Source organism: Alternaria novae-zelandiae (assembly GCF_023758075.1).
Source record: "Alternaria novae-zelandiae strain BMP 2774 chromosome Unknown scaffold_18, whole genome shotgun sequence".
Taxonomy (NCBI): domain Eukaryota; kingdom Fungi; phylum Ascomycota; class Dothideomycetes; order Pleosporales; family Pleosporaceae; genus Alternaria; species Alternaria novae-zelandiae.
Genome location: NW_026056978.1, coordinates 445,288 through 464,040, shown reverse-complemented (window position 1 = coordinate 464,040; position 18,753 = coordinate 445,288). Strand labels below are relative to the sequence as shown.

Genomic DNA, 18,753 nt, shown 5'->3' with positions numbered 1-18,753 from the left:
AGCGATGTACCTTGTCATCATAAGCATCCGTCCTGTCTCCGTCTCCTCTCTCACTACGACTGCGGCTGCTCCTCTTTTCGCGTCGACTACTGGTCGAGATCGTGGAGCGCATGTCATCATCGTCTGAGCCGCCGTAGGTAGAACCGCGATCCGACCGATGCTTCCGTCTACGATGTTTGCGTTCTTCATCGTCGTCGTCCCGAGATTTCGAGGACTTGCTTGAAGCTTCTTTCAAGTTCTCCCTCGACTTGCTGCCGAAAAGGCCCAGGAAGCCACTTGGACGTTTCTCCTTCTCCCTCCTTGAGCTGCGATCCTCGTCTAGATCTGGGATTGAAGATACGACGGAAACCATGTCATCGTCTCGTTTGGATCGTCTCCGGGAGGACTTGCGATCATCATCGTAGTCGCCGAGTTCGGAAGCTGCTGTCGAGCGTGATCTAGTCTTGGTCTCGGGTGATGCGTCTCGGTCGCCATCCCTTCTCCTGTGCTTGCGTCGTCGCTCGCCAGTCTCGGAGATGGCGGATTTCGTGTCCCAGTCATCAGCGCCCTCATCAGCCTCATGATGGCGATGTCTTCGCCTCCGTTCCCCACCCTCTTCAAGATCGTAACCGCGGTCGTGGCTCTTCTCACGTGTCTCGGACTTGGCTTCGCGACGTCTGCGGCGTCTCTCCTCGCGATCGGGGTCGTCATACTTGTAGCTCAGAGAAGCGATTGAGCCCACATCGTCATCATCGTACCTGCGTGGTCTGTCGTCGAAGTCATCATCGTATCTGTCATCGACATCCTGGTCGCGATCGCTTCGTGAGTGCCTGTCCTTCGCCTCCTCGTTGAAGTCTGCGGGATAGAATCCGTTCGATTCTTTTTCGTTGCCCGCCCGGCTCGGCACATCGTCGGGGGCATAGTACCCAGAGTCGGTTACGTTACGAGCGGTGGCTGGATCATGCGCCATCGTGAACGGCGCTGCGGTGGGAACCTTGGGGGCCTCGACCATCGTTTGGTATCTGGAAGGATCGGGAATGGTGCGGGCGTTTATGTAGTCGTCATACGTCGTCTCGGTCCTGAGAGGAGAACTGATGCTAGGTGACCATTTGCCGCTGCTGTGTCTTTTCTGGACTTTCGGTCTGGGTGTCTTATCGGCCAGCTCCTCAACGCCCTCGAATGCGTAGCTTGGAATTGTCACATTCTTCTCATTCCGTTCGAGTGCACGTGCGCCGTTCGGTGGAGATACAGGAGAGTCGCGTGAATGGTGCTTCTCTGTGGACTCAAGATCCTTCCTGGCACGCTCGGCATCCGAGGCCATCCTGTTTTGATCCTGGTTCATGGTCATGCCCATTAGAGCAGCGAAACCACCGGCCATGGCAGCGGTGGAGGCTTTACTGCCGCTGCTCTCACCTTGTCGCGCGGGCTTCTTCGGAGGACTAGGAGACTCTTGGAATGCTTCTCCTAGACGTGGTGGTTCGGCCAACCGAGATGGCTCAGTGGAGCGAGAAGAGTCGGCGAATCGTGAGGTTTCAGCAGATCGAGAAGGCTCGATGTCCCTGGGATCTCGGGAAGGCTCAATGTCCCTGGGATCGCGGTCCATGATCGGGCTTGATGGCGGACTGGGATCACTCATCTCCCAAGTGTCCACACTAGCTCGCTTCGATGACTTGGACTTCTTCTTCTTGTCCTTCTTCTCCTTCTTGCTGAGCTTGGCCTCTGGCTCGGCTTCCCTCTCTTTCACTGCAGGTGTTGACTCTCCACGTCGAGAAACATTCTGCATAGCTACAACTTCGTCAGTATCGTTAGCCTTGTTCTTACCCTTTGTGTCCTTCTTCGCGGACGATGCCGGCGGCTCTTCTGCGAACACCTCAGACTCAGGTATGTCGTCCCAGCCGCCGGGCATATGCATCGACACTGGCGGTGTAGGAATCTCGCCTTCAACAAAGCCAGGTCCCACTGTACTCTGTTGGGGCGTCCTCCACGCGTCGCGCTCTGACTCAGGCTGCCAGTATGCCGTCTGAACGCTGCTCGTAGATGGCACAGCTGAGATGATGGAAGGAGTGACTGTTGAAGATGGTGCAGCTGAGATAATCGATGGAGCGATAGTGGATGGGGCCCTGTTTCCATCGGAAAACGGGTTGCTCAGGGAAGAAGCAGTCGGATTGCTGAACCCAGCTGCAGTTGCATTGCTGACGATAGTGCTGACGGTAGACGCAGTTGGATCGCTGAAATCATAGGAAGTCGCACTGCTGAGGTTGGATGCAGTCGGGTTACTCAGGGCAGATGCAGTCGGATTGTCGCGTCTGTAGCTACGCTCGTCCTCTTGATCTCGTTGATCTCGGGAAAGAACCGCTGCAGTCGTGAGTGCTGCGGCTGCTGCCGCTGCAGCTGACTTCTTCTCCTTCTTGTTGCTCTTTTTGGAAGCAGCATCTACGACACTGTCCCAACTAGAGTCCTTCTCGTCCCGGACGTATTGCGTGCTTGGTGCAGTCTCCTTACTCTCGGGGATTCTTGACATCTCGGGGCGGTAGGGTGTGTAGGTAGACGTCGTCTGTTCTGGCTTGGGCGGCTCACGCTCGACCGTGGCTTCACGTGACCTGAGATCGCCATCTGAGACAAATTGCTCGCGGAAAGATTCTGGAGTAGGGACGTCAAAGTGGTGAAACTGGTTCTCGCCCCAGCTTACCCTAGACCTTGCTCGGTTCGATTCGTCGTCTCTTGGCTCACGTCTATTCTCTCTAGTCTCCCTGATGGGCTCCATGGCGGGCGATGGAGGGGCAGATGCGCTGCGTACAGAAGGAGTGCGACTACCGGGGGGTGTGGGCAGAATGAGATTCAGCGATGGAACTTGAGGTAGCGGTTGTGGTTGAGAGGACCGACCATTCCTGGTGGCTGTGAAAGCGTACGATGGAGGATAAGGCGGGACCTTGGGCTGGCTGACAGGATAGTCTTCCCAGGATTGGTAGATGGGTAGATCTGGAGCGCCCTCGTTCGGGTCTACTGGGCGGACCTTGGGCAGGTTGTCGTTGGCCAAGAGCTCTTCCGGTGCGAAGAATTCAGCTTGAGATACTGGCTTTGCATAGTACCTTTGTTCCCAATCTTGGAGGACTTCGCGAGCTTCCTGGCGTGAATTGTCCTTCTGCTTAAACATATCGGGGTTGAAGATGTCCTCGTCAAAAATGTCCTGCTTGACTTTGCTGGGCTCGATAGTCTTGACGCTGGTTGGCTCCCGCTTCTTGCTGCTCTTCGAGGATGAAGATTCACTCTTGCTGCTCTTGGACGAAGAAGAATCGTTCTTGCTGCGCTTCCACGAGGAGGATTCGCTCTTGCTGCTCTTCGTTGAAGACGAAGACTTGCTGTCGCGCTTCTTCTCACGCTCCCTCTCCTTCTCCTTCTCCTTGTTGTCCTTGTAGTCCTTGATCGCGGCAGTTGCGATTGCTGCTGCAGCACCAGCAGCTACTGCGCCAGCAACGGAAGACTTCTTGTCAGACTTGAAAGCCTCGCGTTCGCGGTCTTGTAGCTCCTGCTCCTTGCGTTGTACAACGGTGGCAGTCGAAGCCATTGAATCTCCTGTTGGCTGCTGCTCAAGCTTCCGAGCCCGGTCGCTCTCGTATCGGTCGGTGTAGTCCTGAGCTTCGCGTTCCCTGCGTCGGCGCTCCATGTCCTCTTGAATCTCAGCTTCACGTCTCGAGGCATCGACGCGCTCAGCTTCTTGTTGTTGAGATTCACGGCGCTCTCTCCGTTTGCGCTCAGCCTCCGCAGCCTCGATGGCGAGCTGACGCTGGCGCTCCATTTCGGACATCCGTTGATGACGTTCGCGGTCTTCGGCTTCCCGAGCGAGGCGTGCCTGGACCTCTTGCTGTTCGCGACGGCGTTCGTTCTCGAGCCTCGCCAAGCGTTCGATGTCCATGAACTTGCGGGCCTCCTCCTGCTGCCGTTGCAGCTCCAGGCGACGTCGCTCGTCTTCATCTCGGCGTCGCGCTTCTTCTTGGCGTGTCGTTTCCTCCAAGCGGAGCAATGTCTGCCGGCGGTCTTCTTCAATCCGTCGAGCCTCATCCTCTTGTAGCTGCCGTTCTCTGCGCAGGCGATCCTCTTCCTCACGGAGCGCAAGTGCCGCTCGCCGGGCCTCTTCCTCTTGTCGCAGCTGTTCTCGACGCACTCGGTCTTCCTCTTCCCGACGCGCCTCGTCCTCGCGTCTCTGTTGTTCTCGGCGACGCTCGGCCTCCTCGTCTAGTCGCTCCTGCTCCTTCCGCCGCTCACGGAGGTCCTTCTCTGCCTGCTCTTGTGTCAGGTTGAAGCGAACATTGCTAGATGCGGACGGCGGTCGGCTCGGAGGTCGGTCGGGGTGTTTCATCGCAGAAACTGCTGCGAATCCGGCAGTCGCTGCAAGTCCAGCAATAGACGCATCTCGCTTCCACGAGCTTTGGATGGGAGAAGAGTTTGCCCGACGGAATTGAGGATGCTGAGGATTTTGAATGATAATGTTTTGAACTTGAGACTGCGTGGGATAAGGAGGTGGATAAGGTGCTGGTGGGAAGTCTGAAGGACCTGCTGTGGTGTACCCAGATTGTGATGGTGCTTGTGTTGAGTAGATGGCGCCAGGGACTTGCTGCACTGGCTGAGGGTGTTGAATGGGGATGGGACCAGGTCCTGAGGTGACAATAGGCTGATTGGTGACGATAGAGCTTGTACGGCGTGCGTCGAACGACGCATTGGGATCATGGGGTGCAACAGGATAGACCGACTGCAATGTTTGGGCACTGCTAGACTCGCTGTCGTGGTGTCCATGGGCAGCTCCAACAGCTGCGCCGGTCAAGGCACCTGCTGCGCCAGCTGCTGCAGGCCCAATGAGCGATGTACTAGCGATGTTGTCGTAGAGGTTGTTGGAAGACCTTCTCTTCTTGCCAAAGCCCCATCGCCAGCCCCATTTGTTCGTACCTGAGTGGTTGGATCCGATAGACTCGTTGCTCTTGGTCTTCTTCAAGGAATAATCGCCGTATACGAGACCGCCATCACTCGAAGAGTCGGAAGTACCATCGTCTGGCAAGTCCTCCCACTCGTCGTCTCCGTAACGTGAGGCGGGCCGCGAAGTTTGACTGGTCTTGCGACCAAGACGGTTCTCCTTAACAGCAACGACCTCGTTGTGGCGTTTGCCCTTGCCAGCCTTCGCAGCTGTGATAGCAGCAGCCGTAGCGCCAAGACCAAGTAGCGAAGCTTTCAGTCGCTCATCCGAGTTTCGTCTCTTCGGCGACGATCGTCTGCGCGTCCTCCTTACGTAGCCGGTGCCGAATGCCATCTCGGAGTCGGATGACGACGTTGAAGCGTTGCTGAAGCTGAAGAAGCCCTTCTTCTTCTTCTTCAGGCTATTGGCTGTCTTCACTCGCTTCTCCTTCGGTGGAGGTGCAGAGAAGAAGCCTCCAAGGAAGCCACCCTGGGACTCGTGATTCTGGCCAATCTCGATGACAGAGGCTCCGGATGTTGAGCTTCGGGATGCTTTGTGTCGGAGTGAATGCGATCTTCTCCTACGACGCTCATCGTCACTGCTGTCTCTGCGGTGATGAACCACTTGAACCCTCTTCGGGGACCTGGATCGGCTGTGCTGCTTTTTCTTTGTGGCCGCTCCAAGGGCGACTCCTGCAAGACCTGCACCAATGGCAGTGCCGATCAGGCCTGTCTTGCCGCGTCCTGAGTTGGAGCTTGAAGTTGAGCTTGATCGAGAACGGCGCGACCGAGACTGGCGGCGAACAACCTTGTGATCCTTACGGTCCTTTTTGTCGCTCGTAACGCCTACGGACATGACGGAAATGCGGTCGGCAGAATTGCTCCGATGGCGGATGCCAGAGCTACCATAGCTGTAACTCTTGCGATCCCCTGATCTGCTGCGGCTGTGTCGTGAGACCCTCGACCGACCGGACTTGATGCTGTATGTGTCGTCAAAGTCGTCGCGACCCGCGCTGAAGACAGCCTTTCCAGCCTTAGCAAGGCCAATGCCGCCCAGGCCTGCAGCTACCCAGCCCGCGGCGCTGCTCTTGTTCTTGCGACGCTCCTCACCCGAGGAGATTGAGCCCCAAGACTTCTTCTCCTTGAGCGAGTATCGAGATTGCTTCTCAATGCCACCAGTGGGTCGCATAAACTCATTGGATCGCCGTTTGTAGTAGTGGTGCTTCCGTGGGGCGTCCAGAACGGAAGAGCGAGGGTCAAAGCAACCCTTGCAAACTCCGATGTACTCGGTGTACTCTTCCATCTTCTGCACATCTTCGTAGTCTTTCCACCAGTCGACAAACTTGGAGACAGGCCCAGTGTGCTGATGCTGGTGAGCCATGCCGCCTGAGATGTATGGACTGGGTGTAAGGCCATTTTGATGGTGTCCGTTGGGGCCGTGCGTCGAAGGGTGATGGTGTGTGCTATGCGAGTGTGTGTGGGTGTTGGAGTGGGTGTGTGAATGTGAATTATGTTGGTTTAAGCCATAAGCCGCCAGCCCTGCGGCGCCAGCAGCGTACAGTCCAGCCATGCTGCCAGACGAGTGCTTCTCTGGCTTGGTTGGCCGAGGTGGCTTTGGAGGAGGCGCGCCTTCCACGCCGTAGGCGGCGGCTGCAGCATAGGGTGGGAGGTAGCTGCCATCGTTGGCAGCGGTATTAGAAGCATTAGAACCCGGGCCGTACATGTTGTACGTGGAAGCCGGAGCAGCCGGGGGGGTATTATTAGTATAAGAAGAGTATGATGTAGAAGGGCGAACATTCGATGCGCTGTAGCTCGTGGTGTGTTCGTGATTAGAGGAGCTGTGGCCCATGGCATATCCCAGGGCAGCTCCGCCGGCCGCAGTAGCAGCTGGGCCGAAGGTGCTCGACTTGTTGGGTCTCGATGAAGATGCGGGTCGCGGTGGCTTCTGGGGCGTCGGGGTGTCGTCGACGAAGGCACCGGGCATGGACGAGCTCGATGGTCGTGGAGGTCTGGATGAAGAGCCATTTGCGCTGGGCCCGTAGAAGTCTGCAGCGGCGCCCGATCCGGTGTCGGCAATCGGGTTGGGCTGCGCAGAGGCAGACATGAGATGGGGGGTATCCTGTCCTATGATGACAGAGGGCGGCTGGGGCCTCACGCCAGGCTGCTGGTGCACCGACTGGCCCTGGTCGTTGTAGAAGTCGGCAGCCGCTCCGAATGGATGGCCGCCAGGGAGCGCGCTCGAGGTGTATCGCAGAGGGTCCTGGCCGGGGAACTGGCTCTGCACGTGATCGTCCATGTCGTCGGGGTGTGGTGGGTGGCTTCCTACTGGCAGAGCGCCCGACATCATGGGCGCTCCTGCCTGTCCTGGGAACTGCGAGAAGCCGTCGCTGCCAATCTGGCCGCTGAAGCTGCGCTGGACCGACTTGGGACTGTCAACAATCTCGCCCCTGTAGCCGGTGCCAGTTTGCGACGTGCTGCCGGACCGCACTGAGCGCGTCGAGCGGCGCTTCTCGAGCTTCTTGTCCTTGGCCTTGCCCGTCTTGCGGTCCTTGTCGTCGCGCAGTGTCGAGCTCGACGACTCGGCATAGCTGCTGCGGCGATCGTCGCGACGCATGTTGTCGTCGTCGTAAGGACCGCTCGTGTTGTTTGTTGTGGCCCGTGAGCGCGGCATCTCGTCGAAGGCAGTCGTGAAGGAGGCAATCGAGGACGCGGAAGGCGCAGTGTCACGCTTAGATGAGGTCGATGTCGATGGCTTGCGCGTCGTCGACGATGACACGACGGAGCGGGCGTCTGGGTCGCGCTTGGAACGCGTGGAGTCGCTAGTACGGCGGCGGCGACTTTCCTCGTCCTTGTTGCTGTTGGAGGCAGCAGAGCTACCGGTCAATCTGCTCCACATGATGGCGCAGGACTGCAGTCAGGATCGCGGGGGCGCGGATGCGTTGTTATTACAAAGTGGTGCTGGCAATGGGTCGGGCGCAAATGAGATGAGTCTCTTGGTGGGATATGCTGGGTATATCGCTGCAGACAGTCGCAAGTGAGAGAGAATCGTTCAAATCGTCATGTCGTGATGATATAGTACAGGTTTCCGATGCAGAATGGCTAGGAAAGTATGCGCGCAATGCCCAAGGACAACCAAAGCAGCCTCTCGCGGTACTAATCGCAAAGATTGGTGTGGTGCAGAGCAGCTGAAGTGCTCGGCTTGGGACGTAAGCCCCAGCAACCGAGTGAGTTGGCGGCAAGGGTTAGCTCGATCCACACGGGATGGAGGCGAGGCTGGGCCAATAGCTGCCCGATGGCAAACGCTTCTTCTGCGGATCTTTACCGGGGCTTCTTCCGGGGCTGTTCTCGCTGTCATCGAGAACATGTTGATCAAAGTGAACTGTGCAGCCTGGGGCGCGGAAATCTAGGCTTGTGGTTCTGGTAGCTAGTAGTAGCTCTTGCTGCGTGTTGCGAGCTCCTCCCACGACCTTCATCCGACATAGTCAAGGCGCGCGGAGATTTCCGAGGCCATCAGTGTAGTTATCTTGCATGTTCAATGTTGGTTAGGCCGCCGAAATCTTTAAACCCGATCGTTGATAGTCAAACATCACCCAGTCGCATCGACAAGGATTACAACAAAAACAAGGCGCGCGTGTGACATTGAATCCATTTTTGCATTAATCAGGCTTGTGCGACCTGTGTGCATCTATTCGCGACTGTGCTATGCAGCCCTTCTGAGGAGCCACTCATTACACTCCACATGTTCCTTCACGTTTCTGCGCGTCCAATCCATCATCATCTGCATAGCCTGAGTCATCCGATTCGAATCCAGAGTCTGATGATCCATCCAAATCACGACTCATCATTTCCCAGGTCTCGCTTTCTTCTGGGAGAGTTTTCAAGCTGTACAAGCCATATGAGAACATCGCTTCTTTTAAGCACTGCGCCCTGGAGCCGCGATCGGGGTATTCCATGATTTCCAGTAAGCTCCGCGCGATGAGATCAGGTTGTGCTGTGCTCTGTCCTACGTCGCGTAGTATGCACCAAAGGACCTCCGCACCCCGCTCGTGGAACAAGTGGTCTTTCATAGCAAGACCAAGGCCAACTTTCCGCTTCTTATGAAGTTGCTGGGAGTCTCGGCGTAACTAGGGCCGCCCACCAGCCATCAACATCTGCCGTATTTGCAGGATTTGGGCGCGGTGCTCTGGTGCCAACTGGTCAATCTGCTGCTGCGACAGCGCCATGACTTGAGCATACAGCGCCTGCTGGTCCATTCCAGGCGCTTGTGGTTGCTGTTGCGGTGGAGGCTGCGCGTACGGCTGCGCGACGGGTGGCTGAGTTTGGGGAGGTGTAGGCGCGACTTGTGGTGGGTATCCGGGGTAGTTCACAGGCGGTCGCGCAACTTGCGGTGGTGGCTGCTGTACTTGCTGAACAGGTGGAGCCTGCGCGACTGGGGCAGGCGCGGCCGATGTCTCCACAAGCGAGGTCAGGATTTGTGGGTCGACCAGCTGGAGGAGCAGTAGCGACTGAAAGATGGCATAAGCCAGCTGAGGCGCTTGTCGCAACAGCTCTGTCGCCTTGGCAGGATCCGTCATGACGAGGCCTTTCATCTGTGAGAGGATATCGAGGAGTTGATCGGGAGGGAGTGTAGAGAGCGTGCGCGAGATGGCATCGGGGCAGGTGAGGTTGGGCGGCAGCTCGACGCCTGGTGGAAGAGGGCCCAGCGCACTCGTCGCTTGCGCCGGTGCTGGTGCTGCGGGTGGTTGGCCGTTCATGGCTGGTTGTGTGGTCTGGTCGCGATTGGAAGGCGCGTTGTCGCCGGAGCCGCTCTCGTTGGACCAGTCGACTCTCAACTTCCTGCCCATCAAATCGTAGTCGTTGAGGTTGCGCACGGCGGAGGCTGCGGCGTCAGCGTCGGCGAACTCTGCGAACCCAAATCCTTTGGGGCGCCCGGTTTCCTTGTCGTACACCAAGCGAAAGTTGAGGACCTGTCCGACGCGCCCGAGGGTTTCGATAATCAGCTCTTCAGTGCCGCCTGGATTTGTTAGCTCGGTTTAGAATTACAGCGGTGTTAAAGAGGCAGGTTGAGAAGACCTGGCGTCAATGTAGGCTCCAGGGTGAGCAGTCGCATACCGTAGGGAATGTTGCCGATGAAAACAACTCTGCCCGCTTTGTCGTTGGGCGCCATCGCTGTGCAGACTCGATATTGATGAAGATATCGCTGGAAGGTACACGGTGAAAGAGGGTCGGGAGAACGTGGGAGATCGAGTGAGTGTTTCTTTGAGGCTTCGAAGGTTCCGCGACGCATGAGCTTTGGACCGTCACTAGCGCGACTTTAGGCTTGGCGCGTCTTACCTGCTGAGCAGGCACACGACCAACTGTTCCTTCCAAGGTTGGACATGGTTCGTCCACAACTTGAACGCATCTTACTATATTCACATTCTATTTCGTGCTCGTAGCTTTGCATCGATATCAATCTTGGCTTTGGATGATCGCATAAGGTCTCGCAAATAATTTTCGCAATATTTCGTGATGATGTTCAATTCCTGAAAACTACAACTCTATAGCTTTGCCGCCGAGGGCGCACAACACGTACCATCTTCACCAATCGTCGCAGTAACACTCGGCTGCTGGTGCTGCTCACTCAATAAGCTACTCTTGTTGAACGCCTGCTCACTCGGCGGTACATCTAGCGCAGGGTTCTTATCGAAGAAGTTGACCGGCTTCATGTGGATCTTGATTATCTCGCAAGGCATAACGGGGAAGTCCTCAATACGAGGCACGTGGTTGATGCCCGCCTGAATGTAGACGACAAAGTCCGTGTCTTTGACGTTGTCGTTCCTCTCTGCCCAACTCCGCACTCCCGTCCCACCACGACTCTGGTTGGTGTAGGTACCGCCGGCGTATAATTCGCCGTCCTTGTGCTTCACGACGTAGATGTTGTGGTCGGAGAATTCGGCGCGCTTGTAGTTGAAAGAGTCCTTATCGGAAAGGATCTTTTGGAACGGCGGCGCTTGGATCTTGTATGCGACTGGCTTTCCGTTGATGGGGTTTCGCACGTTCGGGTTTTGGATCTTGAAGGTGCGGTTGTTCTCGTATGCGATGTCGTAGCCGCCAGACTTGTCTACAACGGTCTCTTGGACGTAGTAGCCAGTACCGTGGGGGTTGAAGTCTGAGCGCGGCATCGGGAACGCCTCGTCGTACACGAGTCTGTTGTCATATCCGTCAATCATGGGGTCGACACGCAATGAGAAGATGTGTTGATGATGGACGGCAAGTACACCGGGGTGCACGACAGTACCGAAGGGCACCTCGACACCTTCGTCGATAGGCTGCGTGCTCAGGATGCCAGTAGCCCTGATTTCGTAATCGACCTCTCCGGCCTGGTTGAAAATGAAGGCTAGGATGTACTCGTAGTTGGCTACGGTAATGATGCTCTGGAGCACCAACTCCCGGTTTCGAGCGACAACTGCGCGGCCGGTACGGTAGTTGGTGTGTTTGAAACCGATTCCAGCATCTTGCTCGTGAACGCAAACAACATTGGGCATTTCCACAGACCCGCCGTGGTTATCGGCTAGTACGGCTGAGAGATAATAGATCGAGCCCAAACAGTCGCAGCCCAGCTTGAGGTTATTCGCCATGATACCAGCACCAACATCACCCAAGTCGAAGGCGCTCTTCTTGTGGTAGGGGTGACGAGGGTCCGCGTACGGAATGTTCATGTCTGAAAGGCTCATTCGGTAGAACAGGCTGCGGTTGTCGTAACGAACGTCGTACAGTACCATACCTTCGCGCTGGTTGAAACCAACGCGGAAGTTCCATTTCTGCCATGAGATGACGTTTGATGTGCCTTGCTGTTCGACTTGGAAGCTAGCACCTTCCGGTTGGACAACATTAAGCGGCTTAAGATCGGTCCGCAGTTGTTGGGCCTCTGGTATGTACTCGTTGGGCGGTTGGATCTTGTACTTTTCAACCGGCTTGATGGTGTTGTCTGCACCAGTCGGTAGTATATCAACGCGAATGACCTCCATCTTTTCTGTGCTCACCACGGGCGAGATAGGAAGCGGCATTGCGTAGTGGTTAGAGTCGGCTTCTGATGAGTTCATCGGGTCCCTGAGGTATAGGAAGCATTGCCACAGCCTATCTTCGTCTCCAACGCCGTCGGACCCGTAGATCCATGGGTCGCTGATTACTACTGTGCCTTCGGGCAGCTCGAGCTTGGCAATCTCCGTTTGTACTTTCTCATCGGTCAAGACAAGTTTCTCGATAGCGACGATTTCATCGCCATCCGCGTTGGCATGGACAAAGGGCCCTAGAAGGACGTTGCGATCTACGCGACGTGAGGTCAAGTCCACAACAGCCTCGTGGAATTTGTTCTGCCGACTGATTAGCCGCGAATCATACTTCCTACATCTTTGCACATACAGTGTTCCGGATGTAGTAATTGACAAAAGCTTTTCTCGCGATTGATGGAAGTGGCTTGCCGCTATGCTCAGCCTCCAGATATTTCAGTGCCTCGATTTTTGGTGGTTCCTGCAGCGTTACGACCTTGAAGTGCAGGTCTGTGTGCGCTGGCCATGAAGCTTTGATGATTGCCGCAGCATCTTGAAGTTCTGATGCCGATAGCGGGGAGAATGGATGAGCAGATACCGATTTCTCGCTCCGCGGACTAGGATCAGTGGCGACTTCTGCAGACATTTTCTCGCAACGAACAATTGAGAACACGAAATTGGCGAAGAGTTGAAAGATGGACAGTAGAAGAAGTTGACTATGGGAGGATGGCTTATAACGCTCGAACTACCGACGCTGTTGCCCTAACACGACATTCGATGTGATAAGACTGTGGATCTGGCGTATCTTCGTACAGTTTCCGCATGGACTTTCCGTGTCAGTACTAGGCATATGTCGATGGCGACGCGACGTGCAACGGGATCACGTGTTGTACCCCGCTTCCCAACCTGGGAAGGTCCCAGCCTTGGAAGTCGCTCCCATGCTCTCAACGTGGCAGGCTTCCAGCAAATACTCTCCAGCTGTGCGATCCGGGCCTCATGCGACTCTACTTGGTTTGATAACGACATTCCAGGTGAGCATCTTGAATGAAGCTCTACCAAGGCATCTAGCGCTGTCGCGGAAGCCAGGTAAACCTAGGAACCACAGGCGCGTATCTCCAAGATATTTCGAAGCTGATGCGTTTCCTTGCTTGATATATAGGGGTACAAATCCTATTCCAGCACTTTTGACATAGCCTGTACGGCGCAGCGAGATTCCGTACCTGGCTTGCGCGACAGAGTGATGTTCGCAGGGGGCTGGGCCTCACCAAACGCGCCTGCTTGACTGCTCCGGTAACGCGCCATCACCTGCGATCTCTTCAGCACCACAAACATCAAAATGCTGGAGATCTGCTGTTTCTCGCAACGAAAGGAACAGAGTATGCGATAGCAAACCCTGGAACTTAGTTCTATAGAACTCACATTCACGCTGCCGACCTGGCACAGGAAGAGCGGGCCTTACTCCAGATCCACAGGGCAAGCGAGCAACCCTTTGATTTCCAGAGTTGCTTTTGTCCAAGTTCGCGACAAGAGATGGGAAATTGACCAGCCACCCGCCACGTCGATTGCTCGATCAACCTCGAAGAGACGGTGGCGCCTGCATATGCAAGACCTTGGCACAAAAACCTTTCAGCAGCAGTAATATACAAGTTCTCAGGTCCCTGTTTCAAACGATAGAGGTTGTGGCAATCATCGCCTCGTTTGTCGTTCGACATCCCGTTGCGTCGACCGCATGACTCGGCATGAAACATCTACGCCGTTGCGAGTCGTTCGCACAAACAACAACACCTCAGACGTTCAGACAAGACTCATATTTTGCCGTAGTACACCGGTGTACATGTGCGACAACCAGTTTGGGTGGACATTATGGATCGGTGTTGTTTCCTTTTTCTTCACATAGCCTCAAGTTCCGCCCTAGCTTGGACCATGGTGATTAAAAACATATTACCCCAGATATTAATCTATCCTAGGCGTCCAGTGTTGTACAGTTCCAGCAAATGCGCCAGTGTCTAGCTCCGACGGATAGAACCCACAGTCGTCGGCACATACGCCTTTCCTATTCGCCGGGTGTGCACATTTCGTGCATGCATGACCAATGACCTGCAGTCCTGCATGTCAAGCCCCCATACTCGCGATATTACCTGCCATACCATCACTTGTTCGCCTCGTCGAAGGCTGTCACAAGGTCGTTCCAGAAGGAAAATTCTACGAACACCCACCGGCAATGAGTATCCACACTCCACCTCACGTCCCGGGTTCCTTGCCGCCTTGCAGTACCCATCGTGCCTGTCCTGTGACGTTTCTTCATTTCGAGTTTCATGCTTGGACCAATCATGGCTTGACGTTTACCCTCTCTGGTCATGTCCTGCGTGCTGCAATATGGAGTGGTATCCATTCGAGGCGTTGTATCTGTGAGGAAGAACATATATAAGAACCGGGGACTTTCCTCTCGTATTCTCTACCAAGATCATCAGCACCTTCAAGTTCATTCGCTATCCTCACCAGTCTCTCACTTACCAATCCCACATCATGAAGTGTGTTGCTATCGCCACCGCCGTTGCGGCCTTTGCCAACGTTGCCTCGGGTCACTGTATGGCACTTCACCACTCATTCTGCACCAGCATATACTAACAGGTACAAGACATCTTCCAACAGCTCACCGCCAACGGTGTGAAGGGTGCCAACTTCCAGAACATCAGGCCCGTTCCCAACAACAGCCCCGTTACCGACCTTGCGGACAAGAACTTGCGATGCAATGCTGGCGGTAACTCGGGCAGCGGCACCACCACTGTCTCGGTCGCTGCTGGCTCCACCGTCTCCTTCACCGCCGACCAGGCCGTCTACCACCAAGGTCCCGTTACCTTCTATATGACCAAGGTCGACTCTGCCGCCGCCGCCGATGGTTCCACCGACTGGTTCAAGATCAAGGAGATTGGACCCACCTTCTCCGGAGGCCAGGCCAAGTGGGACATGAGTGGTAAGTCACAAACTCCAATCTCGCCCTGGAATGTATCTAACACTATCCTAGCCACATACTCCACCACCATCCCCTCCCAGATCCCCGCTGGAGAGTACCTCCTCCGCATCGAGCAGCTCGGTATCCACAACCCCGGTAGCCCGCCCCAGTTCTACATCTCTTGCGCTCAGGTCAAGGTCACTGGCGGCGGCTCCGGAAAGCCCTCTCCTACGACTAAGATCCCCGGCCACGTCAAGAGCACCGACTCTGGCTACACCGCGAACATCTACGCCAACTTCAACTCCTACGTTGTTCCTGGTCCCAAGGTCGCTACCTACTAGATGTGGGTTGCTTTGGATATGCGATGGATTGGGCGCTAGGATCGTCTTCTCGCAATCACATTGAAGCTTGATGTGCTTCATTCTACTTCTATGTATATACCTATAGCATGAACTCTGCACATATTGTTGCAATTCCCCGATCTTGTTTGTCCTTTAATACTGTGTATGTTCATCATGTGCCACTCTCATAAAAATCATCAAGGCCTGGGTTTCTGGGCAACATGCGCTTTCTCATTGTAGACATTACGAATTTCCACCGTAAACTATATGACCCACTTCCTCCACCACGACAAATTTTGTTCCACTGAATCCAGAACTTCCGCCTTCTCGCGGTCAACATCCGCAATCTCCGACAGATCAACGTCCTGCAAAGCAATGATTCCCGATCTCGCGTAGCAGAAACCAGCGACCCATAGGAAGATGAAGATGGCTATGTCGACGTAATACGTGAGAAAGGTACCCACGCTCCAGCGACCGGGGAAGAAAACGCTGTATCCTGAGAACAAGATAACAAGGACGAGAGCGCCTCCGGTGACCCAAGCGAGGTATGGCTGCAATGGGCTCTTGTATGCGAGGCCTGGTAACATCAGCATCATCTTCGGCGAAACGAGAGGGGTGAAATTACGGTCTCGGCTGATACCTTGGACTTTCAATGCGTAGTAGAACCTCAGATACGTGACCTCGATTACAAGCCACCCAATCAGTCCAGCAATGGTTGTAATGTTGACAAACCACCCGAACACGACGGATGAGTTACTCCCCAGGCTAAGATAGACAAGTGGCATAAAGATGAGAGAAGCTCCTATTGCCAAGTATGGCGTTCCGAACCTGTTTGTGCGGAGCAAGACACGGGGAGCTTGTCCATCCTCGGCCAGCCCGTACAGAGTCCTCGATGCAAGGAAGACGCATGCAGAGCCACAGCTGAAGGCCGAAGTGCAAACGATGGCGTTGATGATCGAGGGCAGAACGTTGATACCTGCACGCTGGAAAGCGATGACGAAAGGACTCTGCTGAGCATCACCAGTAGAGATGCCAAGGTTCGGGTCGTTGAACGGTACAAGCATGCCAACAATGAAGATGCTGACCACATAGAAGATAAGTACCCGCCAGAACGTCATTCGAATAGCGTTCGGGATGATGACCCTTGGGTTCCTTGTCTCAGCGCCAGCGATGGCGACCACCTGGATGTTCGCGTAGCTGTAGGCTGCCGATATTAAGGAGCTCCAGAACCCGAGGAACTTGCCGGTATTACCAGGGACGATGTATTCGTTGAAAGGACCGGGGTTCTTCCAGTACCGAAAGCCGATTCGATCTCCACTAGGGGATCCGCCAAGGTCTACGACTAGGCCGGCGACGATGAGACCAATGATAAGGAGTATCTTGAGAGCTGCGAAGAAGACTTCGCTCTTTGAATTGTCAGATATATGAGCCAAAAGTAGGCTGCGTCAGGACTCACCTCGCCATAAACCTTCACCCCGCAGAAGTTGATGATCACGATGATCACAATGAACACCGAGTACCAAACAGCAGGGTTAATGCTGTTATCCCAGAAGTTGATTAAGGTTGCCGCAGCGGCGAGCTCAGCTGGCGCTGTAATTGCCATGGTGTACCAAAAGTTCCATCCGGTTGCGATGCCGAGTGCAGGTTGCACGAACTTCGTAGCATGGCGAACAAATCCTCCAGTGACAGGCATAAACGCCGACATCTCTCCTGCAGACAGGGCGACACCGCATGCAATTAAGCCCATGCACAGATATCCGAAGAGAGCGCCGACTGGTCCTGCGGTAGCGATGGCCTGGCCGGATGCTAGAAAAAGTCCGGTACCCTAAAGTTGGTGCATGAGTATAGAGACTGCAAGAATGCTTTGAAGTGGTTTGACATACGATCATGCCAGCTATGGCAATCATGTTGATATGGCGACGCCCGAGATCGCGTTTGACCTCATAAGTCGTACCGACGGCTCCATGTTCGACGTCCGAGTTTGACGCAGAGGTTTGCGCAACTTGCGTAGCATCCTTCTTTGATAGATCCATGATGATGCTCTATCGGCATGGGAGCGCGCAACGGTTCCTACAAGTACCAAGCCGAAGCGGGAAGCTTATCTCACTTAGCAGTTCGGCATCCACGGGGAATTCAGTGACTCCGTAACCGTTGATAGCGGGGTTCTAGTTTCTGATAGGGGCTGGTCAGGGCGCCCGAAAACCGGCGATCGTGCTGGGGTGTCATGAAATGCCGGCTGCTATCTGTCATGCTTAGAACGCCGGTGGCCCCACCCTTCTCCCAACGGGGAGTCAATAGAATCCGAGAAGAGACGGGATGAGCGTGCAAAACATCAGCAACGCAACTTTCCAAAGGCAACAGAATGTCATCGGCCAAGGACGACTCTTTTCAATTGTACGACTTGCGGGTTGAGGTGGTTTGTCCGCCAGGCGAGCGCATCTTGTGTGGAGCCAAGGAAGGAGACTACTTTACTGTTCAAGGAGAGATGCTTCGTCTTCCCGAAGGACAGGGCATAAGCTTCTACAGCTTAGGTGAGTTTTAAGCACAAATGCTGTACACTTCAAGAACTGATGAGGTTGGCATTTCAGCAGCAGTACTGCCTCTACTAGCGGCCAAGCAACGACCAACTCACGCGCATGATTGGATGTCCACGGATGCATTGATCGCATGTCCGGATCCGAACTGTAAATCTCAGCTCAAGATCATACGAACCGGGTTGCGGACCTTCAGTCATGCGGATACAACGGTGGTTGGTCTGGAAGGAAACTCTTGAGCTTTGGAGTGAGATATACGCATGACACATCCGTTTTCCGTGCTTGACTCGGCGCATCGACTATCACGAGATGGTGTTAGGAGCCTTGGCGGGGATAGAGGTATAAGTGTAAGCGCGTCAAGTGCACTCAGAGGACGTGTTCGTAGATAGGTTGTTGCGCTCAACACAATTGCGATATCGAGATAGCCAGCTTTGGACGCGTCGCAGCATCACTGGAGGCTGGAAACTGCTCTTCAGGTAGTTCCGACTAATGTCACCAGTATAACCACCGTCACCATTATCGTCTCATTCGTTATGCTGAAAGCTGGTGCCCCAGCCCACTATGCCCTCAATCGCGCGACGATATTTGCGTCTCTCGGCATATACAATAGTTGAAAGTGACACGCGTGTAGTGGCTCGGTAGCCTGGGTCGCGGAAGTTAGGGATTGGTGATGCGACGACTGACGCTGAGGCGATCGTGGGGACAGAAGCGTGGTGCGGGCATGATGCGCGGGTTTGGCGGCGACGTCAGCCGAGGTAGGAGCACATGAGCGTATGCCAGTTACGGATATCTTGAAACCTGGAAGGCGCCCCTATAGGAGAGGACTGGGTCGTCATGAGCATGGAAGGCGGTCGCGTGGTGGATTACAGAGAGAGATCGTACGGAGCTGGCACAGGAAGATGAGGCGAGCGCACGGGCGGACTGGAATGACGCGACGCGCCCGTAATCACGACCAAACCAAGTCGCACAAG

The 18,753-nt window shown here is 55.0% G+C and overlaps 5 protein-coding genes across 5 annotated transcripts in view; 2 read left to right on the top strand and 3 right to left on the bottom strand.

The window, feature by feature from the left end:
- J4E88_008244 (uncharacterized protein) overlaps nt 1-7,819 on the bottom strand; it is a gene marked incomplete at both ends in the record, with an annotated part of 29,777 nt that extends 21,958 nt beyond the window's left edge. Inside the window, one exon of the mRNA XM_049401855.1 lies at nt 11-7,819. Coding sequence (XP_049252393.1) covers nt 11-7,819 — 7,809 coding nt within the window. The remainder of the gene's footprint in view (nt 1-10) is intronic.
- Nucleotides 7,820-9,047: 1,228 nt separating this feature from the next.
- Nucleotides 9,048-12,600, bottom strand: J4E88_008243 (uncharacterized protein; the record flags this gene model as incomplete). The annotated part of the gene is made up of 4 exons (XM_049401854.1): nt 9,048-9,937; nt 10,036-10,092; nt 10,499-12,278; nt 12,328-12,600. 4 exons carry the CDS (start codon nt 12,598-12,600, stop codon nt 9,048-9,050), a joined length of 3,000 nt encoding a protein of 999 aa, XP_049252392.1.
- A 1,880-nt stretch (nt 12,601-14,480) lies between these two features.
- J4E88_008242 (uncharacterized protein) lies at nt 14,481-15,248 on the top strand (the record flags this gene model as incomplete). Its single annotated transcript, XM_049401853.1, has 3 exons — nt 14,481-14,541; nt 14,593-14,928; nt 14,980-15,248. The coding sequence occupies 3 exons, from the start codon at nt 14,481-14,483 to the stop codon at nt 15,246-15,248; spliced, it is 666 nt and encodes a 221-aa protein (XP_049252391.1).
- A 263-nt stretch (nt 15,249-15,511) lies between these two features.
- J4E88_008241 (uncharacterized protein) lies at nt 15,512-17,155 on the bottom strand (the record flags this gene model as incomplete). Its single annotated transcript, XM_049401852.1, has 4 exons — nt 15,512-15,825; nt 15,874-16,654; nt 16,705-17,073; nt 17,132-17,155. 4 exons carry the CDS (start codon nt 17,153-17,155, stop codon nt 15,512-15,514), a joined length of 1,488 nt encoding a protein of 495 aa, XP_049252390.1.
- Nucleotides 17,156-17,610: 455 nt separating this feature from the next.
- J4E88_008240 (uncharacterized protein) lies at nt 17,611-18,021 on the top strand (the record flags this gene model as incomplete). The annotated part of the gene is made up of 2 exons (XM_049401851.1): nt 17,611-17,779; nt 17,837-18,021. 2 exons carry the CDS (start codon nt 17,611-17,613, stop codon nt 18,019-18,021), a joined length of 354 nt encoding a protein of 117 aa, XP_049252389.1.
- Between the last annotated feature and the right edge of the window lie 732 nt (nt 18,022-18,753).